Raw genomic sequence first — 17,399 nt, forward strand, 5'->3', positions numbered from 1 at the left:
ATGCATGAAATATCCCGTTCACGATATATAAACCACTATCATCGACTTCCTTTGTGGCATCCCGCAAACATGTCCGACCTGCAAGCATCAGTGATGCCCAACCTCACCCATCCGCACTCGTTCCGTTGGTTTGGTCTAGAAGGACCGAGTATAAGCCTATCTACCCGGAGATGAACGGGATGATTCGGCACGGGATGGGTAGATTTGGTAGTTAAACTGCATAGGGTTTTTGGCGGCCCCCTCTGGTTAGCTAAACCTCATGGGCGTGAGACGGGTTCGGTTGCGGGGCGGGTGATACCAATGATTCTACTTTGCTTTTGACTGGTTTGACGTCCGTCCTACCGTCTGTGTGACGTGTGAACCCAACATTATCAGAAAACAGGGCTACAACTTAAGGGCAAAATGACCCCTCAAAACAACTTAAGGGCAAAATTTGGTAGAGGATTTGATTTTTCTATGCATATACAAAAGGAGAGAGTATGTACGTGCATGCTTTTTGGCAGCAACCATGCAACACCGTGATAAAGTATATAGATTTGGGCCAACCGGTGGGCACCAATAGTCATCGTCCAAGCTGTGATATATGTAAGGTGGATCGATCACGGCTGGCCAGACAGGAGGAGACTCCCAACTCACACAACAACGACAGCCACCGCCACGCCCATCTTCCCTTGCCGTGCTCACACCAAACGCATCCTCTCCATCCATCTCCTTCCCTTATTAAAACGAGCCCATCTCACTCAGCTCCGTCCGCATCAGCTCCATCGCCATTAATCATCCTCAGCACGCCATAAGAAGTGACAAGCAGCAGCAGCAGCAGCAGCCATGGGCAAGAAGCTCGCCCTCGCCTCCCTCTTCTTTGCTGGCGGCAGCGTCGATTCCGCCGCCGCCGGGAGCCTATCGCCTCCCTACTCTCCTTCGCCGTCCGTTTCCGCCGTGTCCAACGGCAGCACGGCCGCCTCGTGGCAATGGCCCTCCTGCGCGCAGGCCAGGACCGCGTCCTTCGACGGCCGCAGCAGCGTGGAGGCGGAGGCGTCGTCGTCGGCGTGGGCGCGCCGGGACGGCTGCAGGACGACCCGCGTGATCACGAACCCGGCCTACTGCGACGACGACACGGCCGACAGCTCCTTCGTCTCCGCCACCGCCTCCTCCTCGGCTTCCACCACGGCGCCGGAGCCGGAGCCCTGGGTCGAGGAGGCGGTCATCCGCGGGATCCGGGCGTCGAGCCGGCTCTTCTTCGAGCCCGAGGCGACGAAATCCATCGTGACGGCGAGCAAGGCGGCGTTCGGCGGGGCGACGGCGCTGGCCATCGACTCGGCGGACCCGTACGGCGACTTCCGGCGGTCCATGGAGGAGATGGTGCTGAGCCGCGGCGGGGACGACGACTGGGGGTGGCTGGAGGAGATGCTGGGGTGGTACCTCCGCGCCAACGGCAAGAAGACCCACGGCCTCATCGTCGGCGCCTTCGTCGACCTGCTCGTCGGCCTCTCCGCCGTCAACAACAAGCAGAGCGGCCGGTGCTAGCTAGGATCATCGTCAGTTGGTCATCTACCATGCGTGCGTGCGTGCGTGCAATGCGATTGCTATTGCTAACGGAAAAAAGAAAATTGTGCGACGCCGTGCCATCGTCCATTGGTGGCATCAGCAATTCGATCGAGTCGAGCGAGAGGTGTATGCGTGTGTGTACTGTGTAGTATACGTACTTGATTAAATTATGAGACGTTGACTGTTCAATCAATTATTTGATGATTGCACCTGCCCTTCCTTTCCCTGGAAATGCCGGTGAAAAGTGGAGTGCTATACTGTTTGCTGTTGCTGTCCGCTGAACAAAGTGAGCATAGAGCCATTTGGTGGGAGCGCGAAGCTGCTGCGGGGCATACAGATAGGTCTCTCGAGTCCTTGGGGGCCAAGCCAAGCCAAAATGTCCAATGGATCCATCTCTGCCACAGTGCCACTAGTGTCAGGCCGTATTAGGTCTGAGACACACAGCATGAACAAGTACGTACTAGCTAGTAGTCGTTTTACATCAAATTTGGTCTTAAGAAAAACAGTATAGTCACACTACATCGATTACTTACTTGCTACTAGTAACGAATGCGTTGCATTGGTTGATTTGCCTCATCCGGTGACCAGCCCAAGGAAAAGAAAAGAAAATAAGCCTTGGATTTCAGCAAGATCTTCAGCCCATGGCTCGTCGAGCGCACGAAAGATGCCGCGCGCTCTGGACTGCACTGCGGTAGTATATGTGGGTGGCGAGACGCAAAAACACGTCGACACAATCCCATTTCGTACAGCGAAATTAGGCCATCCGATCAGGTCTGTTTTTGTCTGCATGCATGTGTGGGGCGATCGACGCCACTGTTTGGGTGGCCACAGCCTAGCCCAACAGTGCTTCATCCACATCTCAAGCTCATCGATTGATCCAGCAATGATCTTTCACCTCACCACCACTGGTGCGTGCGTGCAGCTGATTGAGCGAGGTGTGCTGCTGGATCGAAGAGCAACGCCGAGGCATTTCGTTGGAACCACTGAGGCCGGAGAGAGACGAGGCATTTCGTCGAGCATCTTATCTGCAGTACCCGAGCAGTGATGACGATATGGACAACCTCGCTAATGCTTGCATGCCTGCATGAATAAAAACACGTAATGCAATCTTATAAGTACTCCCTCCCTAAAAAAGTTTAGATCGCTACTTAAACGCTCTTATATATCTTTACCGAGGCGTACTTTATATTTACTCCAGTACTCCCTCTATTTCTAAATATAAATTTTTGTAGGAATTTCATTATAAACCACATACGGAGTAAAATGAGTGAATCTACACTGCAAAATGCATCTATATACATTCGTATGTGGTTCATAGTGGAATCTCTGCAAAGACTTATATTTAGGAACAGGGGTAATTAATTAGAAGCACGTTTTGGCTCCCGGGAGCATGTGCTCCCACGTGAATACTAAAAAAATAAATAGTAAATGTTTTCAAAAATTTGAATTCTTTTGTAGACGTTTTTGTTAGTGTCGTAAGCATACTTGAAAATTTTCATGCGAAACGGAGCAGCGTGTTTCGCTGGTAAAAAAAACAAAATTAAGGACGACATTTTGGGGTAACATTTGTTTTTTTTTTTGCACATGCCAAAATGTTCAATCTTTTCGCCTACAAATTTTTATGTAGCATTTGGACGTGACAAAGAACACATAGAAATTTTCTTGGATTTTTTTGGCATTCCAAAAATGATTTTTGCGCGTAGGAGTGCACGCTCCCGGCAGCACCGATGGATTTCCTACCATACGATGCTCTAATGAAAATAATTATTTGATCTCAATTGTATGATTCAGATTTAATAGGGCAGGCTATAGAAATATTCAAAGACAAAAACAACCATCAGATCTCAATTTTGTAATTGAGATTTAGGACATCGATAAATCCTGAACATTCGGATTTTAAGCATGTCACGCCGAACTTTAGTTGATTTGATGTGGCAACTTTAGTTGTTCAAACATGACAACTTTGTCCCAGTTTGTTATTTTTTTTCAGAAAATTGCCATGTTTATCAACCTCGCGTGAACTAAAGTTGCCATGAAAAATGTTTTGATTGCCATGCTTAAAATCCGAACGTTTGAGATTTATCATTCCCATTGATTTAATGGGCAGGAGGCCTAGTCAGAGACACAAAGTCTTATTTTATTTTATTTTTGAAATTGCCACCATGGCTCCTTTATTACTTAAATCAAACTTACATCATCAATCATAGCTAGGAGGATCATCTAGCTAATCAAGTGGGCTCCTTTATCATCAGCCTGAAGAATTTTATTTTTGAAATTGCCACCATGGCTCCTTTATCATCAGCCTTGATATCACTTCAAGGCAATGAGATTGGATTGAGATTTTTGTTCTTATGAAAAGTTTGCCTTTTCGAAACAGAGATAAAAGATTTGGCTCATCAATTAATTAAGCAGAAGACAATAACGAAAACCACCAAGCTGAAACCGAGAGACGTTTGCCTTTGATTCCTTGCCGCTTCTGCTACTCAGACAGAGGAAATTACACTCGGGGTGCCATGGCTACTTACTCCCCCGGCTAAATAACACTCGGCGAGATGAACCATGCTGTTACTACTATGCATGACTGCTGGAGATAGATTAGTCAATGCTACCTAATTGGATCAGTGGGGTCGATCACTTGGTCAGGTCAGACACTGTCTCTGAAACATTTTGCCAAGAGAGCTACAGTAGTTGGGCAGGTCAGGATCGTTGACCAGCTTAACTGTCTTGAGACATGGCAGATATAAAGCAGTAGGGTGTAGGATCGATCTTTGCAAGTTCCCCGTACTTTCTCAAGGAACAAATACACGAAATAATTGTGGTTAAGCGACCTTGCATTCTGTTCCGTGCCATGTCCCCTACCTCGTGCACCGCCGGAACCACCGGCACAACACGACTAATCATGAAGAGCTCCGAATCTCATATCACAAGGTGAGAATTTTCAAATGACGTGAGATCCTGGCAAGCGTGTTCTGCAGGATTTGAAGGAAACATCGCTGCTCTTTCTTGGAGTATTGTTGGTAGACAACAATGGACTGATGATATAAGGGATAAAATAACCAGGAGCGAGGACTTGCTAATGATCCATCAAGTACTGTTGTGATTAAAAATGATCCATCAAGTACTGCTTGGTCTGGTCTCTCGGCCACATCTTATTAGTGTGGAAATGCTTGTATTGTCGCGTGTGGTTATTGAACAATGGCACCGTCTTGTCAAATCCTAGCTTGTTTTTTGTGTGTTAGAAAGATTTAGATCTCCCGTAGAAGTTCAAAGCACCTAAAAGGTAATTTAAGTTATATCAAGGTTTCTAGACTACCGAACAACCACTACAGTCGCGAGAACGAGTCACCAACGCATCACTGTTGCCGCTCCCGTGAAGGCGCCGGCTTGACCTTGTCGACGACAACCGGGAAGGCTTCATACACGAGCACCTAAGGACCCTTAAATCGCACCATTAAATAGATCTGAAGCACCCGACACAAAATCTCACCGTCGCACACGCAAAATGAGAAACACTAACCTTGCCACCCCAAGGAGATGGTAGGAATCTACGTCGAAGCTCCGTCAACACATGCAGATAGACGAACTCAAGGAGGATTGAAGCTCATAGACAAACCCAAAGTAGAAGTGTTGCCATCCGCCTAAGCGGCACACTTACAAGGACTAAAAAACCTTATCCTCAACTACTGGCCGGAGCACTACACCAGGATTCACGTCCCCGTCACCAGCTGCTGGAGCGGTAGGCAGAGGGGATGGAATTCCACAAGCTCGTCGAGGAAGTCTAGCATGGAGAGTTTTCTCTAGCCGCCGAGGGGAACGGAAGAAAACGCTCGGAGAAGATGTCGACCGATTCTATAAAATAAATCCCAACATGTTTATACCACGGTCCTATATTAAATGCTAAATAGGTAGTACAAGCGGGATGCCAACTGCCAAGTACAAACTACCAGCCTTAGACTCCCAACCCTAGCCGCCGCTGGCACAACTTCCTTACACGTCGTCGCCGCTGACACAACTTCCTTACATGTCACCGCCTCGGTGCTCTACTTCTTCCACGTGCGGCAGCCTCGTTGGTGGTAGGAGGAGTGGGGACCCGTCTCTCTCGTGTTCCTTTCCTTTGGTTTTTGTTTCTATGGTGATGTCAACAAGATGGTGGCGGCAAGGGCATGTTGGAATTAGGTATCTCCCTATCTTGACAACGTCCGATGTGGCGTCGACGAAGGGCATGTGTGAGTTTGTGCCCTTAGATATGTTAATTCCCTTGAGATCTTGGAAGTTCGCCTGTCTTTCAAGAAGAGCTATTGACTAGCTATTGGTGCGGCAACTTCGACATCTTCTTCCTGTTCCTTCAAAGATTTATAGATCTGGTCTCAAGGAGTGAGTGGTTTTGCGGTCTTCAAATTCCTGATATGCTGAGGACGTTTGCACGTGTCCCTTTCCTTTGATGTAGATTCAGAGCAATTTTTATTTTCAGCGGACAACATAGAATCAAAGAAAGAAGAAGGCTAATACGATTTTCAATGTAATGTTTTACTCGTCGCTCTATGTTCAATTATCTGTCCATTGTATCGGTTTTATTTTCCTTACATTAATTTGACCTAAGATAACCTTTGGATGTCTTTATTAAAAAAAGATACAAACTAATTTCTTTGGGTACTAATTTTTTTTAATGTCTCAGACATGTCTTCGAGTCAAGATTTGAAAAGTTTGACCAGCATTGTCGCTTTAAAATATGTTGGCTAGACACTTGTTAACCATATGCTCAGATATGTTTTGGGAAGTGGTTTTTCCTTTTCCTTTTAACAGGGGAAGGGACGATAAGGTCCTAGAGCCAACTTTATTATAACAAAGATGTAGAGCACTACCCAAAGGAGGTGAAAGAAATTAAAAATTATAAAATGTCCTCCCATTCTACATTCAGGGCCCCATGGGAGAAAGCAAGAAAAGCAATTGGATTCTAAATCAACCAGTGACGTTATCGGTGATGCTTTACCGCCATCTCTAACCAAACCCTTACCTTCGGAGAAGGAGCGAAGGGCCTCACCAACGGAGGTTGAAGTCATGGGCTTCGAAATACTCCCTCCTCCCCACAATATAAGATCATTTTTCAAGCTGCTTGAAAAACAATCTTAAATTGTGGGGAGGAGCGAGTATTTTTGAAGCCGCTGCTTGAAAATCGATCTTATATTGTGGGACGGAGGAAGTAGTTGACAGATCGTCCAAAGGCTAGCAAACCACCCTTGCCATCCATGTCCTTCTTCAAAGACATATCTTTGTTTGATCCGTATATTATACGACAAAGGTTGAGGCAGCTAAAGAAGATGTGGAAGAAGCAACAAAGCCATCATCATACCTTGCAGCACGCTAGATCTGAAGGTCGGACTAATTAAACCCAGGCATGGGCAGGCCGGCCCAAAAAACCCGGGCCGGGCCGGGCCGGGCTCGGGCTTTGTTTTGCATCCCAAAAGGTAGTTCGGGCCGGGCTCGGGCTTCTCTTTTTCTATTTTTTGGGCTGGGCTTTCGGGCTTCGGGCTTGATTTCGGACCGGGCTCGGGCTTGAAATCAGGGAGTATTTCGGGCTTCGGGCTTCGGGCTCGGGCTTGAAAAATGAAGGTCGGGCTTGTAACTTTTGCCCAGGTTTAGGTCGGACCATGGATCCACCCCCCCCCCCCCCCCCTCTTCTACCGCCACAATGACGACGAGTAAATGGGGAGAAAGAACTCAGGTTAACCTGCTCTGACGGGTTGCTGAGCTTATTCTTGAAGCTTTCATCCACCACAGACCACCTCTTATCCACCAAGGAAATCGACCTAGAGAGAAAGAAAGCGAGCTTCTTGACCACAGTTGTTGCCCATGGCGCTATTAGCATCGCCTAATCCCCTACATGTGCGTCATCCGCCGTCATGGCCTCTGGTTGTCTGCCCGGGATAGGCGTGCTTGCTCTATGTGGCATTCGACGGTCGCTCTCGGTCTAAGCATGAGTTTTGCCATGCCTCACTCGTTCGCAATTTCACAATTGGTTTGGTCATGTTGGACCAAATGATCGAGATCATCTCACAGGCTCCTAACCCATCGAGCGAGAGAGAAATAGGGATTTGAAACACCACAGGGATGGGTCAGTGTGGTTAGCTAAGCCTTGACAGGGTGCATCAGCGGGTTTTGTTGTGTGGCGGATCCGGCCTTGGCGGGTCGGGCCAGGTGTCACTTAAGAAGTGCTAGTCCACCCTTCCGATCTAATTTTGCGACGGCCCACGGTGCCTCTAACTGATATGTGGACCCAACCCTGTCAGAATCGGGGGTGATATGACATCATTTGGGGCATCTTTCTTTTGAAGAAAAAAATGATACAATTGTAGTAGTACAAAGGGAGAGAGTATTATATGATTTTCGGCAGCTACCATGCAAGACCGTGGATACAATTGGGCCAGACAAGAGGAGACTCCCAACTCACACAACAACGACGCCCATCTTCCCTTGCCTTTCTCACACGCACACAACAAACACATCCATCTCCTTTCCATTTAAAAGCAAGGCCATCTCAGCTCATCTCCCTCCCCGTCAGCTCCCTCTCGCCATTGATCAATCATCCTCTGCACATCATAACAAGTGACAAGCAGCAGCAGCCATGGTTAAGAAGCTCGCCCTCGCCTCCCTCTTCTTCACCAGCGGCAGTGTGGACGCCACCGCTGGGAGCCTGTCGTCTCCTCCGTCCATATCAGCAGCGTCCTCCGGCAGCATGGCCGCCTCGTGGCAATGGCCCTCCTGCGCGCAGGCCAGGACGACGTCCTTCGACGGCCGCAGCAGCGTGGAGGCGGAGGCTTCGTCCTCTTCGGCTCGCCGGGACTGCTGCAGGACGACTCGCGTGATCACGAACCCGGCCTACTGCGACAGCGACGACGACACGGCCAACAGCTCTTTCCTCTCCGCCACGGTCTCGTCCTCGGCTTCCACCGCGGCGCTAGAGCCGGAGCCCTCGCGGGCGCGCGAGGCCGAGGAGGCGGTCATCCGCGAGATCCGAGCGTCGAGCCGGCTCTTCTTCGAGCCCGAGGCGACGAAATCCATCGTGACGACGAGCAAGCCGGACGCGGATCAGGCGGCGTTCGGTGGGGCGACGGCGCTGGCCATCGACTCCGCGGACCCGTACGGCGACTTCCGGCGGTCCATGGAGGAGATGGTGCTGAGCCGCAGCGGCGGCAGCTGCGAGGACGACTGGGGGTGGCTGGAGGAGATGCTGGGGTGGTACCTCCGCGCCAACGGCAAGAAGACCCACGGCCTCATCGTCGGCGCCTTCGTCGACCTGCTCGTCGGCCTCTCCGCCGTCAACTATAAGCAGAGCGGCCAGTGCTAGCTGGCGAGCAAGCATCATCATCGTCTACGTACCATGCGAGCGCGTAATGCGATTGCTTACGGAAGAAACATTGCCATGCCATTGGTGGCATCAGCTTGATTTGGCGAGAGGTGTAGGGTGTGTTATGTTTGTTGAGAGCACGCATGCATATCTGTACTATACTTGATTGAATTATATGTAGATGTTGATAGGGGAAATACACTTTGGTTCCTAGTTGTATATGCATCCTATATGGGGATTTTTTTAAAATATTTTAATAAAAAGTCAAAATAGGTAATAACTATTTTGACAAAACACTTGACTTACTTTTGCACTGGTATATAAATCTTGACGAGAAAAAAAACGAAAATTGACCTCACAGCAAAAAAGACAAAATTTATTTGCTATTATAGGTCACTATTCACACTATATTAGCCAAAAATTTGTCTTTTTTGAAAAGAAGTCAAAGGGATATTTTTTTTGTGGATTCTTTTTCTCACGAGTACAATAGAAGGTCAAGTTTATTTCAAAAATATTTCCAGGAATTTTTGACTTTTTGTTGAATTACTAAAAAAAATTCCCATATAGGGTGCATATGTCCCCATAGACCAAAAGTTCCCCTCCGATTGATAGTTGAATTATTCGATGATTGCAAATCGCCAGCCAGCTAGATAGTCAGTGAGTGCTACGTACGTACCTCGAGCTTTCTCGCTCCCATGTGTCCTATCATGTAATGCTAAATGCTAATAATAGCTATACCGTACTGATCTGGCCAAACATTGGACATCGTTTTCACACTGATGTGTGACAGTGACTTCTTCACATGGTTTTTCACTTTCAGTGAGATTCTGATGAATTTCACTGAATTTGATTAATTTCAGCAGTCATTGATATATTTACCTTTGGCCAAAATATTTTTTAAAAAATAGTAATACTCATGAATTCAATTTTTCTTCAAAAATAATTAAAAAAATCAAATAGTTAATTGAATTGAAGTGAATATTTTGGCCTTTTGACTGAAACGCAAATCGCCGGTGCTGAAATGTTTCTGAAACCGGAAGTGACAACCTTGCTTCTGGATCCGTACCCCAGCCTCTCTAGCGGCCGCAACGCTACGACATCCCCTCTCGAGCTCCGACCTTTATCGGAGATTCTATTTCAAAAAACCGTGGAATCAAACAATTCAAAACATGTTCTGGTGCTGATTGCATCGTATTAGTTACAAAGCACTAGACTAGCCACACACTATGTTATGATCTGCAAGACGGCAAAAGCTTGTTTCCCTTTTTCAGGAAATGGAAATTGCACTGGCTCAAGCCCCCAACACACCCCCGGAAGATGCCAGTGAAAAGTGTGCCTTTATATACGTACTGTTTGCTACTGCCATCCCTAGCTACCCTGACCAGCAAGTGATCAGAGGCATTTGGTGAGAGCATGAAGCTGTCGTTGATTTGGCCCATCGATCGGGTGACAATGCCTGGATCTCATCAGAAGTCACCCATGGCTCGTCGAGTGCACGAAAGATGCTTCTCTCTAGCGCCGCTCTGCACTGCAGTGTATGTGGGTGGCGAGACGCAAAAGCACGTCGACACAATCCCGTTTCATACGGCAAAATTAGGCGGCAGTCCGATCGGGCTCTGTTTGTCTGCATGCATGTGTGTGTTGATTGGCAGGCGCCACTGTTCAGCTTGGGTGGTGGCCTGAATACAATATCCACAGCCTAGCCAAACAGTGCTTCTTTTCCTAACAGTAGCATGCAGATCTCGGGCAGTCAGGCCGAGTGATCCAGCCACGACCTTTCACCTCACCAGACACTAGTAGTATTAGATCATCTGCAGCCGGGCATTCCAAACCCGTCTTAAACCCTCGGACGGGTCGCTCGGTCAATGACTGGTCATAAAATTTTGATCCAGTCGGACGTCTCAAACAGGCCTCAAACGCCCGAACTGACCGACACCCCTCATATCCAGCCCAAATATGGAACGGATATGGGACACCCGCACGTGCCCACCATGTTGGATTGACGCCGGGGTCCCACTCGGAATCGTCCGAAGGCCCGGTGGTCTGAAGCTCGTCTCCTCCATTGGGCCAATGTCGCCGTGTGACGCCGCTTCGGCGGGCCGCGTAGTGTCTAGACCGGCTAATTAATTCGACCGTCGGCACGGAAACTCTACCCCTTCACATTTTTCTTTGCCCGTCCACCATCGAGGCCACCACTTTCCACTCCTCGTCGACACCACTAGTAGCCATGCCCCCATGCCGCTGGATAAGGGGCTACCCATTTCAAACGCCGGAGCACCGTCTGCAGCTCCTTGAGCTTATCCGGGCAAGGCATGAAGGCCGAATCGTCGCAGGGTTACCTCCGGATGCAGTGGATCCGGAGAAGGAGTTGGAAGAGGAGGAGGAGGAGGAGCAGGACTGGGGGACGCCGGCGACGCGGATCTACAGGCGGAGCAGCAGGCCATCCTCGATTCCCTCCGCTCGAAATCAGATGCGGAGGCCAGACGCCATCACCGGTAGGAGATGGAGGCGCAGCACGCCACTGAGGAGTAGGAGATGTTCGCCTACATAGATGAGGTCGAGCTGGAGGAGGATGAGCTGAAGCCCTCCCGCGCGCCTGTTCACCCGGTGCCCGGCACCGACGTAGTGAACATCTCCGACGACCAAGATTAGTTAGGGTAGTACATAGTATGTAGTTTGTAAGGGTTCATTTGCATGCTTTGTATGGATCTACGGTTGAAATATGAGAGACTCGGATGCAGAATAGCTAATTTGAGACATCACTGTCCGTGGACAAGCCCGATCGCATACGCGGGCGTTTGAGAGACCGAATTTGTCTAGTGCGGGTGTAGATGCTCTTAGTGTAGCTGATCGAGGTGCTTCTCGATCGTTCGTGGATGGAGCAGCAACGACGACGCGTCTCACCGGAACAAACAAGCCCCAAGTCCCAAGACGACGCATTTCGTCGAGCACCTTATCTACAATACGGCCGATGATGATCGGGACAATAATAATGCCCCCAACGCAGTAACTAGGACTGGTCTTTTTTTTCATACGCACGTTCTGATGCCAGCTAGACTGCTTAATCAGCGATCGGTCAGGGTGCAGAGCAGACAAAGATTGTTTCTCTTTTTCTTGATAAGTTGAGCAACAGTGGCCCATTTTCCCTGACGGAGTACTATACCTGACCTGGCCAAGTGATGAGCAGAGCATAGTTATTGCCTCTGTTTGCTGACAGACTGAGGCCGCTGTTGGTGAACATGGACAGAAATCGCCGGGACGTACGTGCAGGTAGGTTTCAGGTCGGCCGAATGTGCCAATCGATCAGTGAGCATGCAGCCATGCACCTGCATGCCGAAAGCCTGAATTACAACCACCACTAAGTTACATCGAGTTCTCGAGTGCCGTAGTAGCTACACTGAGGGGCTGTTTGGTTCTAGGCCTAACTATGTCACACTTTGCCGTACAACATTGCAAGGCCACACTTGCCTAAGGTTAGTTTTTTAAAATGAGAGTCATAAATTGGTAAGCCTAAGGAAATCTTGCCACACTTCTTGTGTGTATGTCTTGTGAGGCCCTAGTGTGGCTTGCCTAAGGTGTGACTTGAACCAAACATCCACCCAAATTGGTCAAACTTGACTAACCTTATGTATAGCAACCTTAGGCAAACTTAATCTCAAACCAAACAACCCCTGAAACGTGCGCGAACCACATGCAGCCGCTGATGGCGAGACGCGTGCATGCACTTACTTATCTGGTGATCAGAGAACCCTAATTGTCTCCTCTAGTTATAGTACTCTCTCTTTTTTTGCGGGGCGCTAGAAATAATACTCTACCCTGAGCGGGCAGAGGCCTCCACCAACACGCCAGCCAAAAACAGAAGTGGTTTTTATTTTCAACCACCAGCCGCTGATATGTGATGTGACCCATCACCCCGTGATCCGACCACTATAGCCCTTTTGTGGAGGCTAAATTTCGTGTTTTGACCTTTTTTTAAAACTTGATTGAAATCTAAATAGTTTAAAAAAATCGGGATTTAACCCTTTTTCCTACCGCCATAGTCATTGGCGGTAGGGTTACACAACCTACCGCTAAAATCAGTGACGGTAGGACCTCCGTCACGACCGTTTGACATGAAAAATGCCCTATCGTCAGAGTTTTTGGCGGTAGAATGTGTAACCCTACCGCCATAATACTTGGCGGTAGGCTCCTGCGCAACAATAATTTAGGGAGTCAGTCAATGGCAGAAACAATTAGCCCATGCACGCAGTGATCATTTATCTATCCAAACTATATATATGAGTAAAAAAATGTCAAATCAGACCCTCTTGATGCCAAAAAGGTGTTCTGCTCCTCCGCTCAAAAACAAAGTTGGCAAGCTGACAAGTGAACAGCAGCACTATACCGCTGATGCCTTTGCAAGTTGGGCAGGGAGTCAATGTGTGTTTGCTGCTCCTGCCGCTGACCGCATGCGCGTTGAGGTGAGCTGTTCACTGTTCACGAAGGCAGAACATAAAATGCAGGAAATTACGTGGGAGCGCAAGTGCATAGCCTACCGCCAACAAGCCTGGCGGTAGGTATAATGTCCTACCGCAACAACTTTAGCGGTAGGGTTTTTATAGCGTTATAACGACGTGATGATGTAGTTAAACCTTACAGTCATAAATAGTAGCGGCAGGGTTTTAATAGTGTTATAACGACATGATGACGTAGTTAAACCTTACGGTCATAAATCATGGCGGTAGGATGTGTTAGTCTACCGCCAGAGTGGGTGGCGGTAGGAAAAAGGTCAGATCTTTAAAAAAAATTGAAACTAGGGTCAAATCTCGATTAAGTTTTAAAAAAAGGTCAAAACACGAAATTTAGCCAGTGCACAAAAGATAAACATATATCGATATATCTGCACTGAATGGCCAGACGCCAACCCACAATTCCATGCGTACGGTGGAATCAGAAAAACCATCAGTTTGTTTCTATGTGCGCAAGCACTGAGAGCATCCACAGTGTTAGAGGCAAGGTTGTCTCTAAACTGAGACGCATGGTCCTGCCTCTAATCCTAGATGAAAATCACACAATGTTTTGCCTCTTGTTCTAGTGCCAGACCTGTACCTATAACTGAATATTATGTTGCCTTTACCTAGCAACCCATGGCTTCCACATACAAATAAGTGGCTGACAAGTGGGGACACTGGAATATTTTATTCGGCAAGGAGAGTTGAAGACGGGCGCTAGGATTAGAGGCGTCTCTAAGCTTTTTTTTCTTAAAGGCTGGGGATGCAATGTATAGAGGCAACCTTTATACATCTAGAGGCAGCCTTAGAGGCAGCAAATACACACATTGTGGATGCCTTGATGGATGCAGCTTTGGACGCCACTGTGTGTGTCTGTGTCTGTGTTGGGTGGTGGTGGCCTGAAATGAATCATGAGCCCCCAACAGTTGTGCCTCCTTCGCCCATCCTCGCCTCACCAACCCTTCCAGATACTCCAAACTTGCGATCGCTCTAACAGTAGCATCTATATACTTATCAATCTCTCCGCCAAAAAAAAGATACTTATCAATCAAGCCAGTGAGCAACTGTTAGAAGGGATAGAGGGGGATGGATGGAATTGTTCATTGTATTGCTTGAGCCTCGTGGGCATATATATAGGAGTACATGATTTATTTGAAGTACAAGACAAGCCAGAAGAAATCCTAGTCTATCTCGTCTTTCCTAATAAATATTATACTCAACATCCCCCGCAGTCACAACGGTAGCGACGCAGACGGGGAGACTGGAGAAGAATCCGAAGGCAAGCTGACGGACACCCCCCCACAGTCGTAACGGTCGATGCATCGCGGAGTCATGGCTGGAGTGAAAGCCGACGAGGTTGCTCAAGCAGGCGGTAGCCCTTTGTGTCGTTTGTCGATGTAGCCGAGAGCATGGGTGGTGGAGCTCGAAGTAGGCGGAAAACCCTGACAACATGACGGAGACCAGCGCGGACGATGGCGTTCCCACACAAAGGAAGACGGCGCGACGCATACCACGGGAGGTCGACGCGCGGTGACGGCGGAGTGGACCGCAGGCCGCGGTGCTACGGCCCGAAGGGGCGACGCAGCGGCGGCGGGCAGGTCGGGGCGACGGCGGGAAGACCTCGGGGCGGTGGCGGAGACCGCAGGCTGCGGCACGATAGCCCGAAGGGGAGGCGCGGCGAAGGAGCGCGGGTCGGTGCAACCGCGGGGACGGCCTCGGGACGGCGGCGTGGACCGCGTGCCACGCTTGCTACGGCCCGACGAGGCGACGCAGCGGCAGCGCGAGGGTCGGTGCGGCCACGGGGACGACCAAGAGCGGACGGCCTTGGGAGGCGGTGGACCGTGGGCTGCGGCACTACGGCCCGAAGGGGCGACGCAACGTGACGCGGGTCGGTGCAGCCGGGAGAAGAACCACGGGGCCGCGGCGCTGCGGCCCGACGGGACAACACAACGGCAGCCCGTTGTTCGATCGGTGGAGGGACGCGCTGAACTCGGGGACAATTTTCACGGGACACGCGGAAGAGTGCGCAACCGACGAGCCAGGTTGGTCCCACTGCGTAGATGAGGCAGATCGCGGTGGCGGGCGGGTGATCAATCCGATCGCGCGCGAGGTCGGGGACGCCGCTCGGTGGAGACGGTGTGGCGGCGGAGTCCGAGATGAAGCCGGCGACGGCGGGCAGCAGGGCGGCTATGATTGGCCGCCGCATGGCGCGAGGCCGCCAGGTCGGGTGATGCAGGAGTCTCGGTCGGAGCAGGGCGGTGACGGCTGGCGTAGATCGACGGGCGGGCCGGCGCACGAACGGGCGCGGTGAAGGGCCGCCGCATGACGCGAAGCCGCCGGGTCGGAGCAACCGCCGAGCAGACGCGCGGACGAGGCGCGAGGCCGTCGGGTCGGTGAAGAAGTCGGCCGATCGCGCGGGGTTGGAGTAGAGGCGAACGGGGTCGACGGCGGCGGTGAACGACGCAAACCATCAAGATTAGATCGGAAAATAAAAAAAAACGACGATCAAGATGACCGGCGGGAGAGAGAAAACCCCGAAGCAAGGGCTCGGGGAAAAGACTCTCTAGGACAGCTGGCCAACACGGCCGGCGGACGAACGCTAGGTACGGGCGACCGCCCCAGGGATGGCGCACGGGTGTGGAAGCAGCGGCGACTAGGGTTTTGAACCCGAAAACTGATACCATATTAGAAGGGATAGAGTGGGATTGATGAAATTGTTCGTTGTATTGCTTGAGCCTCGTGGACATATATATATATAGGAGTACATGATCTACTTGAAATAAAAAACAAACCAGAACAAATTCTAGTATATCGTCTTTCCTAATAAACATTATACTCAACAGCAACGACGGCCTTTCAGCTCATCTCACCGCTTGTGACGAGGAATTAATACTGTCCAAGCAACGTGCAGCTATGTGCGGTTAGTTGTATTGTACTTCCTCCGTAAAAAAATATAAGTGCGTTTAGATCACTACTTTTTTTATAGAGTTTTTATGTTTTGTCTATGCACAAGTTCTAATTGTCCTGCTCTTTTTGTTATAAAGAGGGATCCCCCCTCCAATTTCATAAGGTAGTACTATAAAGATGGGACACTTATTTTCGGCGGAGAAAGTATACCAAAAACAACAATGTCTTGCAAACTACTAGAGCAGAATAGGAAATAAAATGCCCCACGGTCCCTAACTATGACTAATATGAGGGGCAAGACCAGACAGGCCAACGGGTAGAATCTTCAGGCAGCTTCATCCAAAGAGCCCTCAGTGTTGCTGAAACACCCCCAACACGCCAGTATTGCACTGCTCTAAAAACTTCACTTGCCGTCACCTTTAGCACTTCTACCACCAGCTTCAATCTTCTTTGTTTTCTCATTTTACTCTTTTCAATTTCATGAACCTTTTCCAAATTCAACTTTTTATAAAATCCTTGAACTTTTTTCCCATATTAGTGAACTTTTTTCCAAATTTGTAAATAATTTTCACATTTTATGTTTTTTTTAAATTACAAACTTTTCCATGTCTAAATTTAAAAAAAATGAAAACCTTTCCTCAAAGTAACGAACATTTTTTCAAATTTACAAACTTCTTTCAAAAAATTTGAACCTTTTTGTCTTGAATAAGTCAATGGTCACTGGTCCATGAGTCAAACTAATTGGCCAAAACGTAGCTGGGACTGACCATAACATGCGCACGTGAACGGTAGTGGGCTCAGCTGGCGCCAAAGGCGCTTTTATAGGACCACTCTGTACGCAGTTGCGAAATCACTAGTTGAGGGTAACCCTTTGCAAAGATCACTTGCACCTTTTCAGGTGCTGAGAAGTGGCACACTGCATGTACTGTTTTTCCTTTTTTTTTGTAGATTCATTAATTCAAAATGTTTTATATTTTTGAACCGTGCATCCAAACGTTGAACTGTTTTCATCATTGGATTTCTTGTGTCTAGATTTTCAGAATTATATCCCTGTTAATAGGTTACGATGAACTTTCCTTTACGAAAAGACTTGAAACAATAAAAATGAATCA

The 17,399-nt window shown here is 49.0% G+C and overlaps 2 protein-coding genes across 2 annotated transcripts; both read left to right on the forward strand.

The window, feature by feature from the left end:
- Positions 1-627: 627 nt before the first annotated feature.
- Positions 628-1,738, forward strand: LOC123042820 (transcription repressor OFP13). Its single transcript, XM_044465196.1, has one exon. It carries the CDS (start codon positions 826-828, stop codon positions 1,522-1,524), a length of 699 nt encoding a protein of 232 aa, XP_044321131.1. The 5' UTR covers positions 628-825; the 3' UTR covers positions 1,525-1,738.
- A 6,281-nt stretch (positions 1,739-8,019) lies between these two features.
- LOC123042821 (transcription repressor OFP13-like) lies at positions 8,020-9,179 on the forward strand. The gene has a single exon (XM_044465197.1). It carries the CDS (start codon positions 8,168-8,170, stop codon positions 8,888-8,890), a length of 723 nt encoding a protein of 240 aa, XP_044321132.1. The 5' UTR covers positions 8,020-8,167; the 3' UTR covers positions 8,891-9,179.
- Positions 9,180-17,399: the final 8,220 nt, after the last annotated feature.

The sequence above is a fragment of the Triticum aestivum genome, chromosome 2B (genome assembly GCF_018294505.1).
Source record: "Triticum aestivum cultivar Chinese Spring chromosome 2B, IWGSC CS RefSeq v2.1, whole genome shotgun sequence".
NCBI lineage: Eukaryota > Viridiplantae > Streptophyta > Magnoliopsida > Poales > Poaceae > Triticum > Triticum aestivum.